The following is a 27,958-nucleotide window of genomic DNA, read 5'->3' as shown; positions in this document are numbered from 1 at the left end:
TCTGCTTTATCCTACACTAATTTGCGCTGCTCTCGGTAGGTTGTGTTGGTCATTCTGAAAATGATCTGTCTGCGTCTGTGTTCTTTAATTTACACATTGTCAGTAGATCAGCTGCAGAACTGTTATGAATTTGCTGTCTTATGTCAATTTGCCCTGTATTGTAAATCTGGCCTTTAGTATATTATGGACTTTTGGTTCTTAACTATAAATCTTGTTTTAAGGAAATATCTATAGTTTTACTTAAAAAAAAAAAAAAAAAGAATTGACCGATTAAGTGATTTTTTTTTTGCAGTCTTAAGAGGTCAACTCTGTCCATAACTTCCCTATTATTATAGGTTCAAAACCACCACTGACAAATTCCTGCAGCGTTTGATGATCCAGACGGTGCGCATGTCTGATGCTGGAGAGTACTCTGTGGTTGCTGGTGCAAGCGTTTCCAAGGCAAACCTCATAGTGGAGGGCAAGGATGTCCACATCTCTGAGCCTGCTGAGAAGGACATCACTGTAACTATCCTTTGTCTTATTACAGTCAGTTGTTAAATAATACCTATGTTCCATGACGAGACTACTTTTTTACTCTTTCTTTTTTCATGCTTTCCAGGTGGTTGAGAAGCAGAGGGCTACAGTTGAATTTGAAGTGAATGAGGATGACATTGAAGGCCGCTGGCTGAAAAATGATGTTGAAATTCCATCTTTTGATGAGCGCTTCAACTATGTGACAGTTAGAAAGACACATCGCTTGACAATCACTGAAACTTACAGAAGTGATGCTGGAGAATACACTTTCATTGCAGGAAAGAACAGGAGCACAGTCAATCTACATGTCCAGAGTGAGTGTATAGTTTGGATATCTATAAATATCTATATATATATATGTGTGTGTATTTATATGTATATATTTAATACACACAGTACACATATATTATGCTATGTATGTATATGTACATATATGTATATATGTATGTATATGTATATATATGTATATATATGTATGTATATGTATATATATATGTATATATGTATATATATATATATATATATATATATATATATATATATATATATATAAATATATATATTAGTGCTGTCAAATAATTAATCGCGATTAATCGCATGAAAAAGAAAAGTTTTTGTTTGCATAATATATGTGTGTGTTCTTTGTATATTTGTTATGTATATATAAATACACACACATACAGTATATATTTTAAAAATATTTACATTTATATACATTTCTATATTTATATTATTATATCTTATATTATATATATATATAATACGCTTATACATTTAAATACTTGTATATAAACAGTATATTTTTCTTAAATATACACATGCATGTGTTTTTATTTATAAATACATAATAAATATACACCGCATTCACTCATATATTATGTAAACGAAAATTTTATTTTGGATGTGATTAATCATTTGACACAACTAAAATAAATGTTCAGTTTATTTATTATATACTCTGCTGTTCAAAAGTTTGAGGTTGGTAACATTCTTCAAATCATTTTTTTTTTTTTGCGTTTATTTAATCAGAAATACAGTGAACATCAATATTATGAAATATTAAACTGTTTTAACATGTTTTAAAATGTATTTTATTCATGTGGATAGCAAATTTATTTTCAGCCATTACTCCAGTCTTCAGTGCCGCATGTTCCTTCAGAAATTATTCTAATATGCTGATTTAGTGCTCAAGTAACATTATCACAGTTGAAAACAGTTGTACTGCATAATACATTTGTGGAAACCATTATACACATTTTCAAGATGCTTTGATAAATAGGAAGTTGTAAAGAACAGCATCTCTCTATAAAAAAAATGTAATGATGGAAAAGGCTTTTCTGTCACTTTTTATCAATTGAATGCACCCTGACCTCAAAACAAATGATTGGTAGTGTGTATTTACAATACTTAATCTGAATATATGTCCTATAATTCCTTCTGTCAATGACAAAGCTGTATATTCCAACTGCATTGTATCACTGTATCAAAGTGGAGTTTTATTTATAGCCCATATAATTTTAGCTGTGAAGTTAATTGACCTGGTCTAATATGTGTCTTAATTTAATTCAGTCCCCGAGCCTCCTCAGATCATCAGGGACATGGAGCCCTTGTCTGTCGAGGCTGGCAAACCTGCACGTTTCTCTGTGGAAGTGACAGGAATTCCTCAGCCTCAGGTATCCTGGTATAAGAACTCTCAGGCCTTGTCTTCTGGGTTCAAGTGTAAGTTCCTGAGGGAGGGAAATGAGCACACATTGTTGCTCATTGAGGTCTTCCCAGAAGATGCAGCTCAGTACAACTGTGAAGCTAAGAATGACTATGGAGTAGCCACAAGCTCTGCTTCACTTAATGTGGAAGGTGAGATCATTATCAAACTGTTGTTTAAAACCAGTATTAGGTACTAGTTTTACAATCTTTCATATTACCAGCAGTTTAACACAAACATGATTTTTGTGAACAGTTTCAGAAGTGGTTTCTCCAGACACGGTGGCTCCAGTTTCTCCACCAGTAATTATTACCTCATTGCAAGATACCTCTGCTGAAGAGGGAGAATCAGCCAGATTCCAGTGCCGTGTCTCTGGAGATGGTAAGACTCAATCCTGTGAATTAAACAATTGTGGAAAATAGAATATATTTTACATTTTAATAAGCATGTACATATTTTTTGTGAAGTTAACAAGCTTTTGTTTGATTTATGCAGATCTGAAGATTACCTGGTACTTCAGAGATAAGGAAATTGTGGAGTCTGACAATTTTCGAATCTCTCAGTTTGATGATAGCTGCCAGCTTGAGATCTCCAGAGCATATGTTGCAGATGCAGGAGAATACACATGTGTTGCACGCAATTCTGGGGGAATAGTCTCTTGCTCTGCTGTTTTGAACATCAATGGTATGTGCAAACTTTTAGGTTCCTTCTCTCCAGACAATTCCATCTTTTTCTTGTTGAACAACCAGATTTCTTTCTTTCTTTCTTTTTTTTTGGCATGTTCCATGGCTTAATGCGGGTTTTAGATGTCATGCATGATCAGGTCATTAACTTGAAATACACTTTGGACAAACTGTTTCTCATAGGGATGTCATTATCGTTATGGATTTCACGAGACAGGTGTTTAGTTCCACTACCATCTATGATCTTACCAAGACCAGGACCCCACGATTCACTGTGCATGTCAAAGGCATTGTTTTTCATCAATATTTATAGATCATTTAAGCACAATGTAGAAGAAGTGTTAAAAGACACGAACTGCCTCACCTCTCTTTCATCATTGAGAGAACTAACCACAGACCATTAATAACCAAGCTATATTTTTCAATGAATGTTTTTTCCTCACGGAACATCCATATAAATAACATTTTGAAAGGAAGGCGCATTTTGCTTTTCATCATCCTAATGAATTGTGAAAACTCATCTATGAAATTCTGCCATCTCTCACAATCTATTATTTTTCAAATGAAATGGCAATTTGACATTTATAAATGTCTAATGTTATTTTTTTTATCGCTCAGATCTCAGTGTGAGAACAGTAGGTAGGCAAAGTGTTTCGAGCACTGGACTGACTCATTCGGAGATGGTCACCTCCCAGACCATGAGTGAGACTTATTCTTCCACTATGCAAACTTTTGAAAGTGTCTCTACGGTGATGATGTCCACAACGTCTGTTAAAAGCATTGAGGTCCAACAAGTTACCTCTGTGGAAGAATATTCTACAAGCCCCACTCTGACCCTGAAAATGAATGATGTCATTGTCAGCCTGGGTGATGTGGCTCAGTTCAACTGTTCCTTCAGTGGACAACCATTTACTGAAATTATATGGGATCATAATGGAAGGACAATAACAAATACAGAAAGGGTGCAGTATGTACATCAAGGCGGGCTCATTTCCCTCCTCATACTCAATGTCCATCTTGGGGACCAGGGAAGTTACTGCTGTACTGTTAAAAATAGAAAAGGGGAAAATCGAACGTCTGCACAGCTCACAGTGGAAGGTGGTTATAGATTTTGTTTTGTCCTTGATGCTCATTTCATCCCTTCATCTGCTTCCTGCTGGTGTTTTGTTATTCTAAAATATGTTTCATGTGATTATAACCAACTTAAATTTTTAATTAAATTTACAATGTAATATCCCATGTAATCAATTTTAATACTTTAAATAGTTTAATCCTTCACGTGCTTGGCCTAACATCATCCTCCATCTTACTAACCTTTTTGTTCTTATCAATGCTAAAATATCTTGCTGAATTACTGAATAATCCCTAATAAATTTCCCTAACTTTATTCTCACTCAGCTAAAGAAGCGAACCCCAAAGAAACCCTCGTACCCTCCGATTCTATCAGTAAATCTTCTAAAACTGAAAATGAGTCAAGTAAAAAGGCCACTGACCAAGAAAAACAGGAGTCCTTACAGAATGTTGGAGCACTGACAACAAAGTGGCAGATAAGCCGACATTACAATCCTGATGTTATCCCTTTGTTGGAGCGTGACATTTATGATGCAATTCAGCCAGAGTTCCTTGTGAAACTGTCCCCAGAACTCCTTGCCAAACAAAGAGAGAGTGTTTCTCTTTATTATGTAATCAAAGGAAGCCCTTCTCCATTCGTTCAATGGCTACACAACCAGTTGAATGTTGAAGAGCCAAGGTCTTACTCCTTGAAACATGATGGGCCATTGTGCTGCTTAAATGTAAAGAATATTGGTTCTGAGCAAGGGGGCACACATTCTTGCAAAGTTATCAATGCTGCAGGAGACAAAACATGCAGCACTCATCTCAGAGTGAAGACAGGTTTGCATTTGCATGCTTTGGTCTTTACCACCTTTTATGTTAGGCCTGGGCGCACATACATTTTTTGTACTCATATATCCACTCTTTTAAGTAGAAAGAGGAAAAAAAAAAAGAATGTGACATCTCTCAAAAAAGGAAAAAAAAAAATCACAACATGCAAATGTTGTCTCTGTAGGAGTCTGACAGTGACTGCATTGGACACCTGTCATGGGTGTTCTACAAGGGAGATGTGGTCCATTTTCATTATGTTTGAAGGAGAAAATGGGTTCATAATAACAGGAATGCACAGATACTAAAATACTGCTCAGAAACCTTGCTGTCACATGTGTAATATTTGTTTTTGTTTTTCCAGTGTCTAAAGTGGCTGAGGAGGCCAGCTATGAAGAGGAAGCCAAAGGTAAATGAATAAATACGAATTATGATGACTTATTTTCTGTTTAGTTATTTTCATTTTATTATGAGGCTTTTTTCTGTATATATTTCTGTAAAAACAACAACAACCCATTATTATGAATCTACATGTTTTTCAGTTACTAACAGAGTATCTTGATGTATAATATTTAGTATATATTATGATATATATTATGCATTATGTATCAATTGTTATTATATTATGTATTAATTGTGTTGAACCATTGCATAATTTTTTTATTTAGTGTTTTCTACCTCGACTATATCAACCGAGGAGGATTCTTGCGCAACAAGTCTTCATCTAAAAGAAAAAAGCAAAACATTTGAACTCCAGCCAGAGTATAAATTATTTTCAGAACCATTAGAGAAAAAGCCAGAAAAGCCAGTTTTTGTAACTAAATTCTCATCAGCAATTGCTGCAGTTGGAAACACAGCTAAGTTTACTGTGATAGTTTCTGGATTTCCTAGGCCAGTTATTCAATGGTATCACAATGGCCAATTGATACAGTCCTCATCTTTTTATACATTTGTCCAAGAGAAGGAAGAACATAGTCTTGTCATTACTAACATTACCAAAGAGTTGGAAGGAGAGTATTCTTGCACTGCGAGCAACCGATTTGGCAAGTCAACATGTACATCGTATCTTCATGTGAAGGTGAAGGACATAAAGGAGCAGGAAAAGACTTTTGGGCAGCCTCCATATTTCATAAAAGAAATTGAGCATGTGAAGTGTGCAGCCGGTAGCCATGCTCTCTTTGAATACACCGTAACAGGAGTTCCACTTCCTGATGTTCAGTGGTACAGGGGCAGCAATCATATGCAGCCTAGTAAGTACTGCATCATCGTGAACAACACAGATGGGTCTGGCTATTTAAAGATATTAGGCATTCAGCAAAGCGACAGTGGTCTTTACTCTTGTAGAGCATCTAATCCTCTTGGAGAAACCTCTTGCAATGCAGAACTCATTGTATTCTTGGAGACATCATCTGAAGCCACTGAATCACGTTTGTATAGTGTCAGTCTTCCAGAACAAGTCAGGACTAGCCTTCAGCAGGGTCAGCAGATGGTTTACACCACTAGTACTGAAGACAGGCAAGCTGTTACAAGTGAGCAGATCGATACCTTGCATGCTTTAGATATATCTGCAGCCACTGTGCACTTGGAGCAGGTAACTCGCCAAGCTACAGTGATTCAATCTCATGATGTACAGGAGAGAGTAAAAATTGCCCCTGCCCAGCCAAAGCCAGAGGTGGCAACTCCTCTGAAACAGCTGCATATGGCTGCAATAACCTCTGCTGTTCAAGAAACACAAAGCTTTACTGATGAGCACTGTGATCAAATTGTTAGTCCAGAAGTACGAGAGCTTGAATTGAGTGTTGAGGAGCCCTCAAACTTTATGTCTGCCATTTCAGAGAATTCTACACCTCTTAGCATAGTGAAAGCTAAGGATTTGATAAAAAGTGAAACAGAAAATATACAAACAACTTCAGAGCCAAAGTTTATTGTTAGTGGTCCTCAAGTTGAAATTAAGTTACCAATTCAGCAAGAAGAATGCACAAAAATTAAAAGTCCTGAAGAGGAGAAAAGCTACAGAGTTGCAGAAGGGGTTAAGTTATTATATACTGCAATATCATCAGAAAATGTAGCACTTACAGAAGGTCATACTTCAGAGCTAGCAACTGTTGAGCCCATTGAATGTTTAGCAGAAAAAGAACAAGCCAAACCAGTGCTTACATCAGTCAGTGAGACTAAGCACACTCTCTTAAAAGAAAACTACTTTGAAATGCATAGACCAGTCGAGGAAACTGCTCAGCTCTCTAAAGAACCGATATTAAAATCAGCCCTGATTACTGAAGAAAAGAACAAGCTTCAAGCTGACAAAACCACTGGAATACCTATCCTGGAGCATCCTTTTTCAGTCCATTCGCAAAAAGAAGAAGATCAGGTGCTTCATTTACAGCTTATCAGTGATCAAGACACTCTTCTGTCTGAGGGCAGATTTACTACTGAGAAGCCAGGTTTTGAGCAGGCGGATGTCAAACAAATGCCAGTTCTTTTGCACACATGTTCTTCTGATGACCAGAAAACAGTTTTTTATGAACAGGCAACACAGTTAGCATCCAAGGATACCACAATTGTTGTAAAGCCTAGAGAAGAGGTTCCTGCCCGAATTCATCTTCACTCGGTGCAGTCGAAAACCACTTTATGTAAAGAAGGGTTACTTTCAGTCGAAAAGCCGGATGAACAGAAAGCCATCCAGAGACAAGAAAAAAAACGTAAATTGGTAGCCACTAAAGAAGAACATGTAGAACTAACTTCGGATTATGCCAAAGGTCTTGATGTGATAGTAGAAGGTCTTAAGATTGAGCACAAAACAGAACCTAGACCCTTGAGTGTTCTTCAGGTAGTCTCACAGACTGTTCCGCTTTCGAAGGAAAGGCCTCTGGTCAGTGAAGTCAAGCCACATAGTGCAATTGTGCAGAAAGAGGATTGGTGTAATAACATGCATGCAGCATCTGTGTCAGAATCTCATTCAATAGAAGAGGGTGTCACAGACAGTTTCAAAGCAGTTGAGAAATTCACTTGCGAGACAGCTGTAGAAACGAAAGTACCGGTTCAGTCTCTTCATGTAGAAGAAAAAGCCGTATCAATAGAAACTTGTGTTTCTCTTGAGGCTGCAGAGCAAGACTTTGCAGTTCAGATTCAAGAAGGTCAATCTCTAAGGCAGTCAGTACTCATGGAGGAAAAAAATACTCTGACAGGTGAAATGTCTCAAGGATTTACTAGATCAGAGGCAACTAAAATAAACATTACAACTCAGCCGCTCGAACCTCTTTTAGTAAGTGAATCGCAGGAAAGCAAAACTCTTCCAAAAGAACTTACCTTCGTAATTCCTGTACCAAAATCACACAGTTTGGACATCAAACAACAGTTGGAAATGACACTTCGATGTGCTGTGGCTTGTGAGCAGTCTTTGCTTTTGGCAGATGTAGTGAAAATGTTGGAAGTCGTAGAAGTAAAGGAGGTCAAGGTGCGTAAGGAACCGAAATACATGATGTTCACCTACCTTATAACAACAGCTGGTCCACCCATAGACATTACAATTGCCTTTGAAGGTGAATATGCCCAGACAGCAACTCTTAAAAATGAGCTTCATGCAGCTTTCTACTCTATGCTTAATCAGGAGAACCCCGTCTTGACCTCTGAACAGTCAAACATCTTAAAACTTGATAGACCTGAGAGATTGCAGGTTAGCAAAGCTTCTCCATATCCATTATCCTCAGCAGGTTTAACAGAAAATGTTGAAGTGTTTGCAGCACCCAAAATGCAGTCTGCTGCTCTGCAAACAGAAGCTGAAGTCTCTTTCCAGTCTGCAATATCTCAAAAGAAAACTGCTATCCAGGAGTCAAGGCACCATGTGACTCAGAAGACTGTTGAATCCAAAATGGACATTTATAGTTTTGCTGAGGCTGAACGCAGGGAAATCAAAACTGTTTCAGCTGAACATTATGAGAGAGTCGTGTGTGTTTCAGATATTACAGTTGATGCCCCTCACAGGCAAGTCACTGTGGAAGAGCCTATGGATGTTCTTATTCAAGAAGACAAACAAGAGGAGGTTTTAATAGAGGACATTTTAACTAAGCATTTGACCGAAAAGCTCTTTTTTGAAATACCATTAAAAGATATTACTGCAGAGGAGAATTCCAAAGTTACATTGTCTGTGACAGTAAAAGGTGTAAAAAGTGTAAACTGGCTTTTCAATGGAGTATTGATCAAATCTGGCAAAGAGTTCAAATGTTTAAGTGATCAAGACTCTTACACACTAGTAATCAACAAAGTTATCAAGATGAAACATGAAGGTGAATACACCTGTGAGGCTGTGAGTGAAGCTGGCAAGATATCATCATCATCAAGGCTCACTGTTGTCTCAAGAGGTTGGACTGTGTGGATTTTGTCATCTTACAAGAAATAGATAATTCTTAACAATTCAACTCAGACCATCACTAATTAACTAGTAGGCAGCTGCTACATCATCTTCCCTTTAGTTCACCATGTCTATAAGAATAATTTTCAAGAATACATTTTGTGTGCTAAACATCTTTCCACCCTCTTTCAAAATAATGGCACATTTTTCATCTTCTTCTGAGTTCTTCAAGCATGACCATGTCATGTGTGACTCTTCATCACCCTTTTGCTAATGTTCACATCACTTTTTTCATGTCCTCCCAGGATTACTGCCATCCCTTCCTTTCCATCTGATATATCACTCAAATCAATTGTTGCCAATGTAATAATTTTTTGTATTTTTTCTCCTTGCATGTTTCAGTGCCTCCAGTTTTCAAGAAGAAGATTTGTGACATGCAGAGCAACATTGGCAGCCCAGCGAAGTTTGAATGTGAAATTGAAGAGACACCCAATGTGACCTTCAAGTGGTTCAAGTCTGGCTCAGAGATTAGACAGAGTGACAAATTCAGGGTCATCAGCAGGCAAAGTACATCATCTCTAGAGCTCCTCAACCCAACAAAGGATGATGCTGGTGAATACAGCTGCCGCGCTTCAAACAAGCACGGTAGTGACACCTGTTCTGCTAAACTGAACTTCACCGGTGAGTAGCTGGTTTTGAATTTATACGCTTTGCTTTAGCTGCTGCCAACTCTTTAACAAAAGTTACTGATTTTCAAGGTTTCAGTGTTTTTTTTTTTCATCCGTTACATCCAATCTGCACTCTTCTGTATGACAGAGTTGTGTACGTTTTGTAATGTTATTTAAATATATGTTGCATCTTATATTGTGTGTAGTGATTATGAAATTGCTGAAGACAGAAATGTCAAATCTTTTAAGCTCTTCCTCTTAAAGTTATTCTTTATATTCGCTCTTTTTTAATTAATACAATTAATCCTCCTGTCTTTGTAACCATGTCTGAACCAGAGACTTGGAAATGTATGTGATAGTTTTATGATCTTTCCCAATTATTCTTTTCCATATTCATTTTACTAAAATGAGTACAAATGCTCATTTTTTGAGTCTCTTCTGATTCAGTTCTGATATATTGTACAGATATTATATACAGGTTACAAAATGTTTTTTTTGTGGTAGAGATATCTGATAAAGACAAACTCACATTGATTTCATTTTAAAAATGGATATTCAGTTTTCTATTAAGTGCATATTGGATTATAATTTTAAGAATTCATCTGTTTCAGTCATGGGACGTTTTCTAGCTCATCCACGTTTATGACCATTGGTGAAAAAATAAAAAATAAAAAAAAACCTTGATCAATGATTTTCAAGAAGGATGAGCAGAACAAGTCACATGTCTGAAACCAACACTATGATTAAGGACGGAAGAAAGATTCATAACATAGTTGGCTTTCAAAAATGGCAAGACTAAACCAGAAGATAGTGAAAGATATTGCTTTGCTTGTAAGGTCAGGACAAAACCACTTTTCTTTGGTGACAGAATATGGTAAGTCCTTTTTAGAAGACATGACCCAAGTGATAAATGTTCTGTGTTAGCTGATTAATGATGTGTTTTAGTGTATGTGTGAGTATGTGTATAGAAAGTTACGGATGATAAAAATGCGGGTTATTCAGCACTTACCACCTACCCACAAAAGTATTTCCACACACCTTGCATTTCTTAGAATTGTGATGGTTTGTTTAGGACTTGTCAAGGTCTTTGGTTAAATGGTTAAAGCAGGCATATCTGTACAGCCACGCTGCAATAATGTGCACTTATCTGTACAACTGCACTATATTAAGGAGGCATAGAGAAGGATGGCCCCCCCAAAAAATAATATATATTTTTCTGTTAGACAGTGGAAATGAAGCTGGTCTAGTGTACCATTACTAGGTCGGCTATGAAAGTTTGTTATAGTTATTGTTACCAAAACGATCAATAATATTGAGTTCATAACTATGGTTATGCTGAAATCCATTTAATTTTTATTCTCAGAATCCCCACCCATCACAAAAGAATTACCAATGCTGGATGTAGTGAAGGTGACCGGTGCTTTATTTGGGAGTGAGCTCATTGGTACTGCCCCGTTTGAAATAAACTTGTTGAAGGATAAGAGACATGCTAATTCTGACACAAACATTTTTGAAGATTTAATTGAATATTTGGATACACATGCATTTGAAAGTTCAGATGTTGGGGAGTACCAATGTTGCCTATCAAACGAAGTTGGAAAAATCACCTCAAAATCAATTGGTATGATAAGAGGTTAGTATGCTTGAGAAAGACAAGAGAAGAATAATACCTGCAGGTTCTCAGCACTAACAGGTGTGTTACTAACAGGCAGCGCGGGCTACAATGGCTAGCTAAAACTGTTAACAATGCTTTCAAAATTAAGCAGTTGCTGTTGCCATGACTTACATGATTCAGTTCTAATCTTCATGGTTGATCTGCAATATCAATATTTTTTAAAAGTCTTTAATCAAAAAGAAAAACACCAGTGCAATACAATTAAAGGTAAAAGTACAGTACAACTTCTCAATTTCTGACTTTTTACATAGCTTTATATCATATCAGGAAATGCTGATCACTCATACAACCTGCAAGTTCATTCTTGAGAACACAAACACACCAAATAATCTAAATAACTCTCACTGGTTTTATTAAAGGGGTCATATGATGCGATTTCAATTTTTCCTTTCTCTTTGGAGTGTTACAAGCTCTTGGTGCATAAAGAAGATCTGTAAAGTTCCAAAGACTTTTATAAAAGTTAAGACTTGTCCACGCCCTCCTGAAATGCCTCTTTTAAACACGCCCCCCCATGTCTTACCTCACTGTGTGGGAAGATTTGCATAACATCGCCCGAATGTTTACGCAAAGAAAGAAGGCATACGTTTTATTCTCACTGTAGTATTGTTGCTGCCGCTGCCACCATGTCGTGTAGACGCTGTGTACTTCACTGTGAAAGTGAAACTACTTTGTTTGGCCTTTCATAATAGGACGATATCCGCTTTGTCATGCCTAGAGCTGATCAGTGCTGGTCGCTGAGGAAATACATCAACTTCGTGCTGTGGATCACCAGATCGGCTTTCACCGTGGACGAAGCGGAGTCTAGTCCGGGGTTGTCACATGTGTCCTTCTTCAAATCCACTGGCCGCGCTGTTTTCTAACCCGCCAACCATTCCTCACTCAAGCCCGCAGTGTGTGTTGCTGTGTGACGCATTTTAATGAGGAGTGTTTCCTGAATCTGCAGACTAGCCTACAATGGGTCTGTGCTCAAAGGCTGTTCTATAAAGTGAGGCAGTTTCAACTTTGCAAGGACATTCTGGCGCTTCTGACTCACAGCCTGTAAGTACATGTTTTATATTTAAAGAATTTGCCACTGATGATTCAAACCCGAGTTTTGAGCAGTGTAGAGTAGCACTTGTTTGTCATTTCTCCGATCACAAATGCAGACATGGTTTTACGCAGCGCGATACGCAACGCAACGTGTAAAAACACAGTATAAGTCATTATAATCATTAATTATGTCCCCACTGGATGCAACAAATGCCTCTTTTGTAATGGGTTTTATTGGTTTTGTCTGGTCGTGCCAGGACAAACCATCACAGTATGGTAAGAGGCATAACATTTCTGTCATATGCTTGAGGTATTCAGCCAATCACAGTGCACTGGATAGCTGGCCAATCAGCATACACCTCACTTTTCAGAACGATGAGCTTCGTTAAAATCGACGCATTTCAGAAAGGCGGGGCATAGAGGAGCAACAATAATGTTCATTATGTGGAAAATTATGTGCATTACGCCAAATACACAACATATTGTTCTTCTTAGCAATGTCATATGACCCCTTTAAATTTTTTTTTCTATGTTCAGAAAATTGATGATCAAAAACTGACTGCATTAAGGTTTTTTTTTTTTTTCACTGGATTGTACGGGATTATTCTCTTAACTTCTTGATTGTTCTTCTGGCTTTGAATTTCCAAAAAGGCAGTTGGGTTTCCATACGCCGATTCTTTGTCATAGAATCCACTCTTTACATACCTTACGATGAGACTGTGCGTTGGTATTGAATTATGCTGGAATAATTGGTTGTTCCACTTCTCTTGTTGTTAAAAGTTGGCAAAAGAATGCAGGATCTTGAGATAGTTGAACATATTTTTCCAGTCTTTTAGATTGGACTGTGATTTTTGTAGATTTCTATATTGGACAAAAATGCATTCTCTGTATATTTTGAAGATTTGCTGTTGTCGAGTGATACAGTGCCTTCACATATCCCGTGTTTATGTAATTGTAACTAAGGTTGTTTGGTTTAAGTTACTTTTCTCTTCATCCGGATGTATTTGCCCTGTTTCGTCTTCTTGTTGTGGATGTCAGAAACAAAGGAATTTTTATTTTTTTACTGTTTAAAGAATAATCAATCTCTTGACAATGGTTGCTGATAAAATTGGATGCAAAAACATCACTCTTGATGGTAAAGAATGGTAAAGAAACAATGAACAAACTCTGCATCTTCTTAAAATGTTCTAAAAAGTGTGATTTAGAACCACATGCCTTTCTGAAGAATATACCCAATTTCTTTGAAAAGTTGTTGAAATGGACGAGGTTCAAGAGAAGTCTTGTGTTTGGAAGAAACTGAAAAGTGAGAGCAACTGCAACATTCTTCAAAAAGGACACATTTCATTCCATATTGAGTCATTATTTAAAGGATGAACGAGTGAAGGATGGCATACAATTTGAGGAATTTTTACTGGAATATTGAAATTTCTTCTATCTTGGATTCTGCAATGAAATAACCAGTCTTTTAACTCTTGTTGGACCTCAGTGTTTTACCTCTTACATGGAATGCAGAATAACCCTACAATGAAATGGCAGAGGAATGGAAAACATTTTTTTCCTTTTTTTTTTTGATGGGGGGAGGGAGGAAAAAACTTCTGCTGTCTTGCAATACCCACAAGAACAACACATATATGGATCTCAGTGTTCTTGCAAAAATGTGTAGTTCTTTAAATCAGATTCTTTTTACTGTGCTCTACATGGATTTCAGTTATTACTGCTATATTTAAATAACTTAGACTCTTAACTTAGACAGACCTGGAAATGACACTTCTCTAATATTTAGGCCTATATATATTTTCCTGGACTAAAGCTTTTCAATCCTCTTCAACTCAGAACCTGCCCGCTTTGTGAAGAAGTTGACGGATCTCTCTATTCCAATGAGCAAAAAACTAAGGCTTGAATGCACATTTACTGGAGCTCCAAAAATGTTTATCACTTGGTACAAGGATGGCAAACAGCTCTATGCTTCATATCGATACAACACCAAAGTTACATCAGATTCCTGTATCCTGGAGTGTCTGCATGAGTCCAACAATGAAACTACCGGAAAATACTCATGTGAAGTTTCAAACGTTTATGGGACGGATATATGTTATGCACAAGTAGTGGCAGTTACAGGTTTGTAATTTTTACTCATGCCCATGGATATAAAAGGAATAGTTTGGTTTTGCATCTTTGGACCGCATGCCACCTGGAATAGTGGTTTTTTTTTATATATACCATTATTGAAATATTCTATTTGGGCTTCTTAGTTGAAGTTTAGTTTAGTGAAAGATTCCAGAAACTATAAACGCAGAACTGGAATAGGCACTTCTCTTATATAAAGGCCTATATATATATTTTCCTGGACTAAAGCTTTTCAGTCCTCTTCACCTTAGAACTTGCCTGCTTTATGAAGAAGTTGACAGATCTCTTTATTCCAATAAACAAAAAACTAATACTTGAATGCACATTTACTGGAACTTCAAAAATGTTTGTCACTTGGTACAAGGATGGCAAACAGCTCTATGTGTTGCATTCATATCGATGCAACACCAAAGTTACATCAAATTTCTGTATTCTGGACTGCCTGCATGAGTGCAACACTGAAACTACAGGAAAATATTCATGAAGTTTCAAACATTTATGGAATGGATACAAGTCATGGTCATGGACTCTTGCCTGCCTGTCTCCCAAAGTTCCATACGTATGGACATAAAGTAAATAGTTTGATATTGCAGCGTTGGACCGCATTTCACCTTTTTTTTGGTTTGCAACAATATGTTGTACTGCTGTGACATTTTGCACATTCATTGTAGTGGCTCAAGCATCTTAAATGAAGTCTATTTTGTTCTATATCAAGGATGTGATGGGAGCTGGCATGTTTTTGAGTGTTTGTTGTTGTGGGATATTGATCAACTTGAGTTTGCATCTGCAAGTTTCCTGAGGCACGCTTGGAAGATACTGCATACTTCAACAGACTCGAAGAGTTGTTTCTAAAGAACAATCCGCATGTTTTAAAGGTTGATATGTTGCTTGTTTGTATAGGTCTTGTCGTTGTTAAGAAAATCATTTAAATGGATCTGATGATGTTGTTCTTAGAGCCTGCCCACTTTGTGAAGAGGTTGACAGACATGGCTATCCCACTCAGTCAGAAACTGAGACTTCAGTGTACATTCACTGGAGCACCGAAGATGTTTGTCACTTGGTACAAAGACGGAAAGCAACTGTACGCCTCATACAGATACAACACAAGGATCATTGACAACACTTGCGTCTTGGAATGCCTCCACGAATCTAACAATGAAACACCCGGAAAATACTCTTGTGAAGTATCAAATTCCTTTGGCACTGATATCTGTCATGCCAATATAACTACAGTTACAGGTTCGTATGCCATCCTAGTTGACTTATTTACAGATATTTTTAATGTTTAGGCAGACATAGCTTAAAAATAATTTAAATAATTTCTTGTTCTCAGAACCTGCCCGTTTTGATCAGAAGCTTAAGGACAAAAAAATTGCCATGAGCAAAAAACTGAAGCTTGAGTGCACATTTACTGGAGCTCCTAAAATCTTTGTCACCTGGTACAAGGACGGCAAACAAATATATGCCTCTTACAGATACAATACTCAAGTTGTTGGAAACACCTGCACTCTAGAATGTCTACATGAATGCACAAAAGACACTCCTGGTAAATACTCCTGTGAGGTGTCCAATTCCTATGGAAGTGATATCTGTCATGCTGAAGTGACCACCGTTTCTGGTTAGTACGCCTTTAAAGGCTCTTTATCCTAAAATTAGTGTTGGATGGAATTCAAGTTGATTATTTAGCTGAAGCCAGTGATTTGCAAGCATATTGATGATGCTCATCCAATATTGTTCCTCTTAGGACCTGCTCATTTTGTGAAGAAGCTCACAAACCAGACTGTTCAGTGGGGACAAAAGTTGAGACTTGAATGTTCCTTCACAGGAATTGAAAAACTGTTTGTCACATGGTACAAGGATGGCAAGCAGGTCTATGCTTCATATAGATGGAACACAAAAGTAATTGGAAACACTTGCATTTTGGAATATCTCCATGAGTGTGATGAGGATACTCCTGGAAAATATTCTTGTGAGGTTACAAATGAAGATGGAACAGATATTTGTCATGCGCTGGTCACCCTTGCGACAGGTTTGTTGACTGTAGTCAGCTAATTTGAGTGAATTTGCAGGTCATCCAAAATCTCCATTCTTTCCATACATGCCAATCTCAAAGAGATCAACTTTCTCTAGATAAACTATATGAATAGAATTCAACATGAAACACTGCCAGCATTTACAAAGGAAATATCATTAAAAAAAAAAAAAAAAAAGTATATATAAAAGAGTATATAAAAAAAAACAGTAAATAAGATCAAACTTAAAATTCAATGTAGAGTACACAGCGACTTTTCAACAATAGCACTGGTGCAAAATTGCCAAATGCAAACTAATGTTATTTTTTTTTATAGTGTTATTATTTATATACGATTATAATGTTTAGCAATGTCCATAATTAGCTTTTTTATACTTAATATTCATTTTAATTTTAATTTTTAATTTTAGTTTTAATAATTGTGTTTTGCGCTTGTCATTTTTTGTGCTTGTTAGTTTTTTGTTTGTTATTTAAAAGTTATTTTAGATTTAGTTTTAGATTTAGTTTACCTTTTATGTTCAAAATTCAAAATTCATGTAATATTTATTTATTATTTGTTTTTATTTTATTTTATTTTAGCTTGATTTCAATTAACAAAATTATTTTAATCATTCTAGTTTTGGTTTATAGTAACAACACTAATGCAAGAAACACTGTAGAAAAAATGCATTAAATTAAGCATTAAATACAGTTGTGGCTGCTTCAAGTAGTACACAGCTTACACTTCAGGCTTAAATTTCATGTTAACTCTAATATCACATTTAACAGACCTTGAGTAGTCTAATAAGACACTTTAGTCTCCTTTTCTACTATATAATTTTTTACTTTTTATTTCTAGAAGTAAGATTGGAAGGTTAGATTGGAAGTGCTATGGCAGGGGCATTGCAGAAATGAATCGTTTGGTCAAAGGATTGAGAAGACTAATACGAGACTGCGAAATTGAAAGTGTGGATAAAACTGCACGCCAAGCTATTCTGAAAGCCAAAAAGACAGATGCTTGTCTTGCCATGCAAGCAAAGAACTTGATTTTTTTTTTAAGAAAACAACAACAACACACCAGTTTCATTAAACCCTTTAAGATATGTATTTTGATTAAATATGTGACCTTGTGCGTGTAATGTATTTTGTTTCAGAGCGCAAAATTCCACCAACTTTCACTAAGAAACCCTCTGAGCACATTGAGGATGCCGAGGGAAAATTGGTGAAGCTTGAGAGTCGAGTATCTGGGTCACAGCCTCTATCTGTAAGCTGGTATAAAGATAACAGAGAAATCGACACTTCTGACATCTATGACATTTCCTTCAAGAGCAACACAGCTGTGATGTGTCTCAAGAAAGCCACAGTCACAGACAGTGGTGTTTATACATGCAGCGCTTCTAATGAAGCTGGCACTGCCTCCTTCCAGGTGGTGGTTAACATCACAGGTAGTCAATATTATCTTACTGCATGATTTCTTATTTCTCACTTGTCAAATTCCCTTTCCTTCTTTGCATGTTAGTTTCTGGTAATTATGTTTCTGTGATGTGTATTACATTCCACTTTCTGTTGTACTGCATAAACATGACTGTCCCTACTTTCACTGAAAAGCACAGGTAAAAATACTATAACTGTCTACTTTTTTAATATCTAGAGCAAAAAAGGCCACCGACTTTTGACATTCCCCTTAAACCAGTGACAGTGAGTGAGGGAGAAAAGCTAAACCTTAGCTGCCATGTCTCTGGGTCTTCACCAATGAAGATTCAATGGATGAAAGACAGAAGGGAGGTCACATCCTCTACTAACACCAAGATGATATTTGTGGATGGCACAGCCACCCTGGAGATAAACCAGACATCCAAAACTGATGCAGGAGATTATCTGTGCAAGGCAACCAACAGTGCTGGTAGTGAATTCTCCAAGACCAAAGTCACAATCAAAGGTAATTAGAAGATTATTGTAAATCTAACTTTTCTGTAATAATCATACTCAGTGCATATTTCAGTGCAGCTAAATTAAAAATATAGCATGTAATAACCAAACTTATTCTTGGTTTGAATTCACATTTAATTAGTTTTGTTGTTTAATGTTCTACTTTTGGGTGTAATATTCTCAACTCTTCTAACAGTACCAAGTAGAGTTTAAGCCAATGTATGATTTTCTTATTTCATTATCATGTGTTTCAGCATCTTTACCATCTTAATGATTTCCACATCTTGTTTTGTTTGCTCCTTAAGTGCTTTGGATCCATCTGATCTTGCTGTTTCTAACAAAGTTTTACTTTTTTTTTTCATAGTGCGCCACTAAGCTGCAATGTTTTGCTGTCATCTTGATAATATTTTAAGAACATTTGTTTTCACATGCATATTTATTCTTGATTCACCAAGGATCTTTTTAGACATGCATTTTATCTGAACAGCAATGCTTAAGGCACCGATGCCTAGGCTTGACCTGTAACTAGACCCGAGTTTGACCTGTGAGCTTTTGACAGTCTAAAGCAGTGGCGCCCAACCCTGTGCCCTGGAGATCTACCTACCTGCAGAGTTCAGTTCCTACCCTGCTTCAGCACTTTTGCCTGTAATTATCAAGTGCTCCTGAAGATCTTAATTAGCTGGTTAAGCCATGTTTGATTAGGGTTTGAGCTGAACTCTTCAGGAAGCCGAAGGTTCCTGCAAAGCTCCTCTAGGAACAGGGTTGGGCACCACTGGTCTCATGCATATGCACTAAACTTAGTATTCTTGTCTAGATTTCAGTCCATTTTTGTAAGTTACTTAATATGTTGTTACTTTGTCGGTATTACTCAGATAAAGCAGGTGCAGCACCTGCAACAGCACCGGCAGCCCCAAAAGCACCTCCAACAGTTAAAAAACTGGATAACTTGTTCTTCATTGAGGAGCCCAAGAGCATTCATATTGTTGAGAGTAAGTTGCTGTGTTCTGCTGAACAGTATAGATATGTCTTTTTATGATTAGTGTTAAATTTTGAATTACACAATGGAATCACATCATATTCTGGATTACAGAGGGTACTGCTACCTTCATTGCTAAAGTTGGTGGTGATCCTATTCCCAATGTGAAATGGATGAAGGGCAAATGGAGACAAATGACTCATGGTGGTCGTGTCAACATTCAACAAAAAGGCCAAGAGGCCAAGTTGGAGATCAAAGAGGTGACCAAATCTGACTCTGGTCAGTACAGATGTGTTGCCTCAAGCAAACATGGAGAAATTGAGTGCAGCACAGACTTGAATGTTGATGAGAAGAAAGAGTCCGGACCAGAGATGGTCAAACTGAAGAAGTGAGTCAGAAATTGGGGTTTTCCTTGGCAGAAAAGCTCAAGATCACAATTCTGAAATGATTATAACCTTGCACTCTTTTTTGTTACGTTCAGGACTCCATCAAAGCAGAAAAGTCCGAAAGAAGACAAAGACATTGACATTGTTGAGTTGCTAAGAAATGTAGATCCAAAAGAGTATGAGAAATATGCTCGCATGTATGGAATCACAGACTTCCGAGGTCTCCTGCAAGCTATTGAGTTTCTGAAGAAAGAAAAGGGTGAAGAAAGTGGAAGACCGGTAGATAAATCTATATTGTTTTGTCTTAATAGCTGATCAAAATCTTAAGTTTCCTACACCTTATTGAGATAGAAATCTACAACAAATAGCCTTAATACGTGCCCTTGTTTTCTGAATCAGGAAAGTGAACATGGAAGAGAATATGATGAGGATTTGGCTAAGCTTGTGTCTGATTTGCAGAGGCGAATGGAACACAGTGAAGTATGTTCCTTCTTTGGGAAGTTGAAGAACCACTTCTTCAGTTTTCAGACATATTTTTATTTTGATGCATATTCTAATCAGATGCATGTTGATGACCTAAATGTATGAATATTTTGTTTTTGCAGCCTGTTACCCTGCTTAAAGACATCACAGATCAGACAACGCAAGTTAACAAAGAGGCAGTGTTTGAGTGTGAGATTAAAATCAACTATCCTGAAATTACACTGTCTTGGTATAAAGATACACAGAAGCTAGAAACTAGTGATAAATATGAGATTAAACTCGTGGGCGACCGTCAGATATTGAAGATCAAGAACTGTCAGACCAGTGACCAGGGAAATTACCGTGTCGTTTGTGGGCCACATATATCCAGTGCCAGACTGACAGTGTTGGGTAAGTCGATTTTAAAGACCTTGTATTCTGCATCCTAATACCATTTTTGTGCCTATAATAAATTGAGGCACATTCCCTCAATATTCTACAGAGAGTCAAGATCATGTCCAGAAACCATCACCTGGTAAGGGGGTAGATCTGCATTGTAGTGGAACGCTTACTGACACATATTATAGATTTATGTCTTATACCATATTCACTTTAATTAAATGATCAGAATGAGAAGGAGGGCCACATACATTGCCCAATCATGTAAGGAAATTACTAACCTCTTCTTGTTTCTTTACCTACTAGCAAATGCTAAGCATCTTTTTATTTTTCCTCTTAGTGCTTTAAAATTGCTTGGCTATAGTGGTGTTGATTGTGTACCAACAAAGTGTTGGATTAAACAAAAAGTGTGTGCATTTGAAAGCACATTTACATTTCTTCTTATTTCTTTCCTCTTTTCCTTTTTTAATTATTATTTTTATTTATTTATTTATTTTATTCGAAAACAGTGACATTTTCAGATAATTAACCATTCCAAAACGTTTGTTTATTTCTAGCTGATCAAATTCAATTCACCAAGCGCATTCAAAATATTGTGGTGAATGAGCATCAGTCTGCCACTTTTGAATGCGAGTTGTCTTTTGACAATGCGGTCGTCACCTGGTATAAAGATGCATGGGAGCTTAAAGAAAGCCTGAAATATACCTTCAGGTGTGAGGGACGAAGGCACTTCATGATCATCCGTAATGTAACATCTGACGATGAAGGTGTGTACATTAGTCCTAATGTACTACTTAGTGGCTCAATATAAATGTAGAATTAAGCAGATTTAAACTAAATTAACTTCACTGTAAATCTTTTAGGCGTGTACTCTGTGATTGCGCGCCTGGGGCCTGTTGGTGAAACTAAAAGTACAGCTGAGCTTTATCTGTCAGGAAAAGGTAAAATCTACAGCAGCGTCACTTTGTGGCTTGTTTACTTGATTTTAGTCAAAAGCAATTATATTTTATCTTCTTTTGCAGAATTTGAAATAAGAACATGTTCTTTTGGTAAGTGGTTTGTTATGCACTAAATAATTTATGAGAATTAACCATATTTAATTTACTCCTCAGTCCCCAACCCCAACTAATTTCTTTACAAATTCTGCAAAATGTAAAAGCAAACTTTATTCAATGTAACCATTAAATAATAATAAATAAATTAATAAATTAAATTCATCTCAACCTGTCCAGATGTTCCAGATACATCAATACATGTGCCAGATGTGTCATCTGTGATTAGTTTTAAAGGTAAGACTAAAACAAATGAAGAAATGTATAAATAGAAGACCATAATGTCCCATAGTTTCATTTTAACTTACCTGTTACCTTTTGATTAAAGAATCTTCAGAATTTCATTATGAAGAGAAGTTTGAAATAACAGGTACTATTTCAAATTAAAATTAATGTGTAATGTTTCTTAACCTTTAATATGTAAACTTGGTGAGTACATTAAATACACTAAAAGACTAAATACTAAATGTTTTCATCATGTCAACCCCTGAATGCATCGGTTAACTAATATTACCATATCATTAGCACATTACCATTTAACCTCACCCCGGTATCATCTAAAGTGGATGTTTAATTAAAATACAACTAATGTAATATGATCATGTTCTAAAGTTGGTATTTCTTTCTTATTTTCTTTTTTGTTATCTCTGCATTTGCACTAACATCTGAGCTGAACGAGATTTTGTCCAACACGGTTGTTACAGAATTGTTTTTTTTTTTTTTTTCTATTAAAACATAAAACAATTTTATTATTGTATGGTAGAGTGTCAGAACTGGACCGTTCAAGAGGAGAGTGTTCCTTATGAATTCTCTTCACTGCAAGGTACACTGTAGTTAACAGGCTTAGAGTCTTTAACTAAGAGCATAACATTTGCTCGTCTTATTTGTACAGTATGTGTGTAGGCTTTCTTCACTTATCTTCATAATAATTTTTTTTTTTTACATATGTTTTGTCAAATGTATTATGTGTATTCCTTGTCTTTTTGATATAACTGGCTATTAAACATCATCACCGCCTATCCCTTTCAATAACCGTCTCCTCCATCATTTTCAATTCAGCATCATTAACATTTTTAATCAACAGGTATTGTGCTGCAAACCTAGTGTGTGTGTGTGTATGTTTGAAATTTGTGTGTCAATGTTCATGCCTAAGAATGTTCTTGTTTTTCATCAGAATTGAAGAAACCCATTGAGGAGACTGTAACAAAACATATAGTGGAAAGGACAGAGGAGGTCCCTATGAAAGGTATTGGATGAAGGAAAAATGCTTTGCTTATGGCTGCCCCTGATGATCTCTTAACATTTATATATGTAAAGCCAACCGTCTTTTTATTGTTTATTTTTACTCCAAAACTTACAACATGTTGTGTGTACTGAATCAAAAACTTAACATTTTTGGTTCTTTCCTTGTCTGGGTGATGTGTTTGTGTATTATTATTATTACTGTCACTGTGCAGTTGTTCACTGTATAATTGCTTTTAATGATTAATCTTGGTTGTATGTCCATGAATGTGTTCTTCTAATGCTTGTGCCATCATGCTAAAAGCATGGACGCTTTGGCTACTTAAACTCTGCTTAAGCTTTGCAGTTGTATTTTAACAAAGCTGATGTCTTTTATGTACCTGAGTTATGAAGCAGCCTGAAGAAAAAACTGAAACATCCTTTGTACAGCCTCCAGTTCCCGAGAAAGGTATTATTATGTCTTTGATTGAGTGTTATATTGTTCCATTGTTTCTTCCCTCTGTGTTAATTTTTTTTTCTGCCAAAATATTTTAACCAAATCTGTTTTCCTATTTGTGAGATGTCTGTTTCTTACCATATGAATTGTGTTTGTGTACTTGCTGCATATGTAGCTCTTTGGTGTAAAGATTCGTAATTTGCAACTTAATTTTATTTCTGTGATGCCATGTTATTTTAGAACCTGAAGTCAAGAAGCCTGTTGAGGAAAAAGTCACATCTGTCAAGGTGACAGAGCAAAAAGAACAACCCACACGCAAAGGTATTACCAGCAGTATGTGTTTTCAGTGTGTATACTATTGTTATATATGTTCTATGTATGTTGATTGTATGTATAAATATGTTTCTTTTTTAGTTCAAATTAATGCATCTTATGTGTGTATGTTGATATGTGTGTAACTGTCATTTGCAGTTTCTTCTTGTCATTTTCTGGTTATTATGTAAAGTATTCTTAATGTCTTGGGATTCAAAATATCTTGCACACAGAAATTAAATATCTAAAGCTGCTGTTATGTATAATTTTGTATAATTTATGTTTGTGTTGTTAGTCTCCTTTGAGAATTTATAGCAATATCAGTGTTACTTAAAGATGTTCTCAAACCTACACCCTCAGAGCCTAAACCTCAGGTGCCAGCAGAACCAAAGGCTACAGTGGCTGAAGCAAAACCTGAACCTAAGTCTGAGCCAAAAGCTCTACCGAAACCTGAGCCCAAGCCTGAGCCCAAGCCTGAGCCAAAAGCTCTACCCAAACCTGAGCCCAAGCCCGAGCCCAAGCCTGAGCCCAAGCCTGAGCCAAAAGCTCTACCAAAACCTGAGCCCAAACCCGAGCCCAAGCCTGAGCCAAAAGCTCTACCAAAACCTGAGCCCAAACCCGAGCCCAAGCCTGAGCCAAAAGTTCTACCGAAACCTGAGCCCAAACCTGAGCCCAAGCCTGAGCCCAAAACTACACCAGAGCCTGAGTCTGAACCTAAGCCTGCAGTTGCAAAGAAAGTTGAGGCACCTTCTGTCAAAGGTATTATATGTAATTAAATCATCTGTGATATTTGTGTGTGTGTGTGTGTGTGTGTGTGTGTGTTTTGTGAGTCAGCACGTCTGTCTGTGTCAAGTACTGTATGTATAAGTGCCTTACTAAATTTGTTGTATGTTCAGTCCTTAGACTCTTAGAATCAGCCTCTTGTTCAGCTTCAGTATATAAAGGTTTATGGTATGATTCTTTGTTTTTGGTGTTCTTTTAAAGCACCTGAAGCTCCAAAAAAGCCAGAAGCTGCACCTCAACCATCCTTAGATATTAAAAAAGATGAGGCTTTAACTCCAAAGCCAGACACTACTCAAATAAAAGGTAACTTTAAATCTCAATAGCTAAGAAAATTACTGAGCATAAGTCTTTCAGGGGATCTTAAAATGATTTCATTTTTGTTTGTTGTCTTTGCCACCAAAAATGGTGCTCTTGGAATGCATGTGAAACTCTTATCTTGATCTTTTAATTGATTCTTTTCATTGTATGGGCTTCTGCATTCTAGTGTGAATGCCTGTCTTTTTGTTTTGTGACACTGTTTAACACGTGTGTTCTTTTGAGCTTTTGTGGAGATCAAGGAAATAGAAGCACCAAAAGTAAAGCTAGATACAAAACCAGAGCCTGCTCATGCTGCCGCTGAGCCACCAAAGAAAGACGTCTCTACACTACTACCATATGAATCTATCAAAGATCATTTGCCTGTCCACTCTGAGCCATCAAGTGTAGAGCCAGCTAGTCAGCTTAAAACTACACAAAGCCAGCCTCCTGAACCAGCTAGAAAACAAGTAGTCAAAGCTTCACCAGAAGTTATAGTTGAACAAACAAGAAAACAACCCCAAGAAGTTTTCAAAGCAGAGCCAGAGTCTTCAGCCAAACCTTCGGAGCCACCTCAAACAGATCAAGCTAAAAAGCAAGTGCCATCAAAGAGTGAGCCAACCCCTAAAATCAGTGAGCCAGCACTTGCTCACAAAAAGGAGAGTCGTCCACAGAAAGGTATTCTTAAGTCTTCATATTAAGCTCCTTATAATGCCTTGCATTAATGGGGTAGCAATCATTACAAACTCTCTTTAAAGGTGTATTGTTATCTTATTTACTCTTCTTAATATGCTGTTCTTTGTCTGGTATTGTTCTTATATTTACAAAGTGGTTGAAGTAAAGGCTGCAGAACTGCCATCTGAGAAAAAGCCTGTAACAAAAGCTAAAATGGAGACTGAGATTCCTTCAGCCAAAGGTATGCTCGGCTGATCATAGGAGATACAAATCAAATTTGTATCTCTGCATTAATAAATCTGTTTGTGATACAAAAACAGATCTCCCACTGTTTATATCATAACCATTATTAACAGTTTAATCATAGATAGCTGAAGAATTATATGTAATATTATTAATATATTAATATACTCTGGGTTAAATAGGTTTTACCCTCAATAACCCAAGCCAGAGAAAATATTGCATTTTGGCAATGCTGGAGAATTAAAGATTTTATTTTCACTTTTATTTTGCATTAACAAATGCTCCTTTCTAGGTTAATGTAGATTTAAGTGTGGAATATACTTTTTGATGTTGGTATGCATGTTTTATTGAAAATTCTTCTGCCACCATTGTATGGTGCAATCTTGAAAATCTTTCATCTTTAAAGTCTTTGCAGCTTCTGAGAAGAAACCCGACCAATTTCCTCATACAGTGGAAGTAACTCAGAAGATTTCCATGGAGGAAATGTTTTTGAAGAATGAAATTGTAGAAGAAAGTGAAAGCGTGCCTCATCAACCTGAGGAAATTTTGTCTTATCAAGAGCATATTGTAAGGATGGATGTAAGTCATCACAGTAGAGAATCAGCTGCTGAAGATGTAAAGATAATTAAAACAGAGGTTTCCCAGGGGCCAGAACCCTCTTTTGAGCTGAAAAAAACAAAGGAGATACCGGAGATGAAATGGTCAAAACAAGAAAGGCACACTGAGAAAAAGGAAAGGAAATTAGAGATTTCCAATGTTGAAACATTTCCAGAAGCTGTGGTGGTACTTGGCATTGAGACACCTCAGGAAAGGCAAGTCATTATGCCAGATAAAAAGAAAACATCTGAAGATATGCCTCTACAAAAGAAAGATGAAACCCCTAGAAAAGAGATGGCCATTCAGAGAGAAATAGATGTTCACAAGAAAGAGTCTATTCACTTACAACAGTCTGTTCGTGAAAACAAGCGATCACATGAGGAAACCCCTCAGAAATTACCAGAGACAACCCCAATAGTAAAACCAGAAGAAAAGGGAACTATGTTAAAGGAAGTGCGTAAAGCACTTGAAAAAGGTAAACCTTTCAGTCTTCAGCAAATGCCTTGATTGGTATATTGCAATCTTTACTTGAATTTTTTGTCTTCAGGTATTTGCCGAAAAGGCAACTGTGATTTGCTTTTCTTTGTCTTATAAATCATGTGCCTGCATGTTCCTCTTTAGTTTCTTGTATCTTGAATATGTTATAATTCTTAATTAGACGAGAAGACCCAGGCTGTTACAACTCTTGTGTCAGAAGTTGTTTCTCCTGCAAAAGGTACTCAAAGGAAGGCTGGGAGATTTGGTGCTATTACTCTTCAGTTCCTAGTTTAGTGTGTGATAATGTGTCCGTGTGCTCATCTGTATATGTTCATGGTCTTTTTCTTCATTGTGATCATGGCTTACCTTTATTTAAAGAACCAGTATTAGTGAAGAAACCTGAACCAGAAGTCCCAAAGCCAACTGTGGCTCCAGCTGAACAGAAAATATCGTCTCCATCAAAAGGTATACAGCAAATCTGGAAGAACCATTTTCTGCTATTAAAGTCAGTCTTTGATATCATGTATGTTTGTTTGTTTTTTTGTTGTTGTTCCAATTACATCTTATTCCACATGTGGCTTTATTATTTTTAAATGTGATTATGGTATTGTCTTAATTAAAGAGCCAACTGTTGAAAGGAAAACACCTGAGGCACCAAAGCCAATTGTGACCCCAGTTGAACAGAAAATATTGCCTCCTTCAAAAGGTATTCAAAGTCACATTGTGGTAGAACTCTTTTCTGGTCTGTTTGTTAGTCTTTAGTATGTATTTGCTTGTTTTGTTAGTCTAATCTTTTTGTGTGCTCATCTTTACATGTTCTTTGTCCAGTCAGATAACATCTTGTCCCATTTTTTATTTATTCTTACTTGTGATTTATGGCATTGTTTTATTTAAAGAGCCAACTGTTGAAAAGAAACCAGTTCCAGAAGTACCAAAGCCAACTGTGGCTCAAGTAGAACAGAAAATAGTATCTCCTCCAAAAGGTATTTAAAGCAAACGTGTTTTGCTGGTCTATAGTCTTTGGAATGAAGTGTGATTGTTTGTTCTTATTTGTG

At 36.6% G+C, this 27,958-nt stretch overlaps 1 protein-coding gene across 1 annotated transcript in view; it reads left to right on the top strand.

Moving 5' to 3' along the window:
* The window catches only part of LOC109090096 (titin-like), a 139,445-nt gene that overhangs the window by 15,367 nt on the left and 96,120 nt on the right, over positions 1 to 27,958 (top strand). The window contains exons 31-60 of the mRNA XM_042730523.1: positions 336 to 504; positions 602 to 830; positions 2,086 to 2,370; positions 2,474 to 2,599; positions 2,714 to 2,902; positions 5,147 to 5,191; positions 9,533 to 9,811; positions 17,795 to 18,085; positions 18,292 to 18,579; positions 19,442 to 19,558; positions 19,660 to 19,933; positions 20,027 to 20,210; positions 20,331 to 20,411; positions 20,537 to 20,804; positions 21,350 to 21,559; positions 21,656 to 21,841; positions 22,025 to 22,081; positions 22,170 to 22,214; positions 23,019 to 23,090; positions 23,472 to 23,534; positions 23,763 to 23,843; positions 24,195 to 24,593; positions 24,819 to 24,920; positions 25,158 to 25,589; positions 25,741 to 25,827; positions 26,236 to 26,901; positions 27,085 to 27,141; positions 27,282 to 27,368; positions 27,526 to 27,609; positions 27,800 to 27,886. Of these exons, the coding sequence (XP_042586457.1) occupies positions 336 to 504; positions 602 to 830; positions 2,086 to 2,370; positions 2,474 to 2,599; positions 2,714 to 2,902; positions 5,147 to 5,191; positions 9,533 to 9,811; positions 17,795 to 18,085; positions 18,292 to 18,579; positions 19,442 to 19,558; positions 19,660 to 19,933; positions 20,027 to 20,210; positions 20,331 to 20,411; positions 20,537 to 20,804; positions 21,350 to 21,559; positions 21,656 to 21,841; positions 22,025 to 22,081; positions 22,170 to 22,214; positions 23,019 to 23,090; positions 23,472 to 23,534; positions 23,763 to 23,843; positions 24,195 to 24,593; positions 24,819 to 24,920; positions 25,158 to 25,589; positions 25,741 to 25,827; positions 26,236 to 26,901; positions 27,085 to 27,141; positions 27,282 to 27,368; positions 27,526 to 27,609; positions 27,800 to 27,886 (5,540 nt within the window). The remainder of the gene's footprint in view (positions 1 to 335; positions 505 to 601; positions 831 to 2,085; positions 2,371 to 2,473; positions 2,600 to 2,713; positions 2,903 to 5,146; positions 5,192 to 9,532; positions 9,812 to 17,794; positions 18,086 to 18,291; positions 18,580 to 19,441; positions 19,559 to 19,659; positions 19,934 to 20,026; positions 20,211 to 20,330; positions 20,412 to 20,536; positions 20,805 to 21,349; positions 21,560 to 21,655; positions 21,842 to 22,024; positions 22,082 to 22,169; positions 22,215 to 23,018; positions 23,091 to 23,471; positions 23,535 to 23,762; positions 23,844 to 24,194; positions 24,594 to 24,818; positions 24,921 to 25,157; positions 25,590 to 25,740; positions 25,828 to 26,235; positions 26,902 to 27,084; positions 27,142 to 27,281; positions 27,369 to 27,525; positions 27,610 to 27,799; positions 27,887 to 27,958) is intronic.

This window comes from Cyprinus carpio, chromosome B9, assembly GCF_018340385.1.
Source record: "Cyprinus carpio isolate SPL01 chromosome B9, ASM1834038v1, whole genome shotgun sequence".
NCBI classification, from domain to species: Eukaryota; Metazoa; Chordata; class Actinopteri; order Cypriniformes; family Cyprinidae; genus Cyprinus; species Cyprinus carpio.
This window is presented reverse-complemented; position numbering and strand designations above follow the sequence as displayed.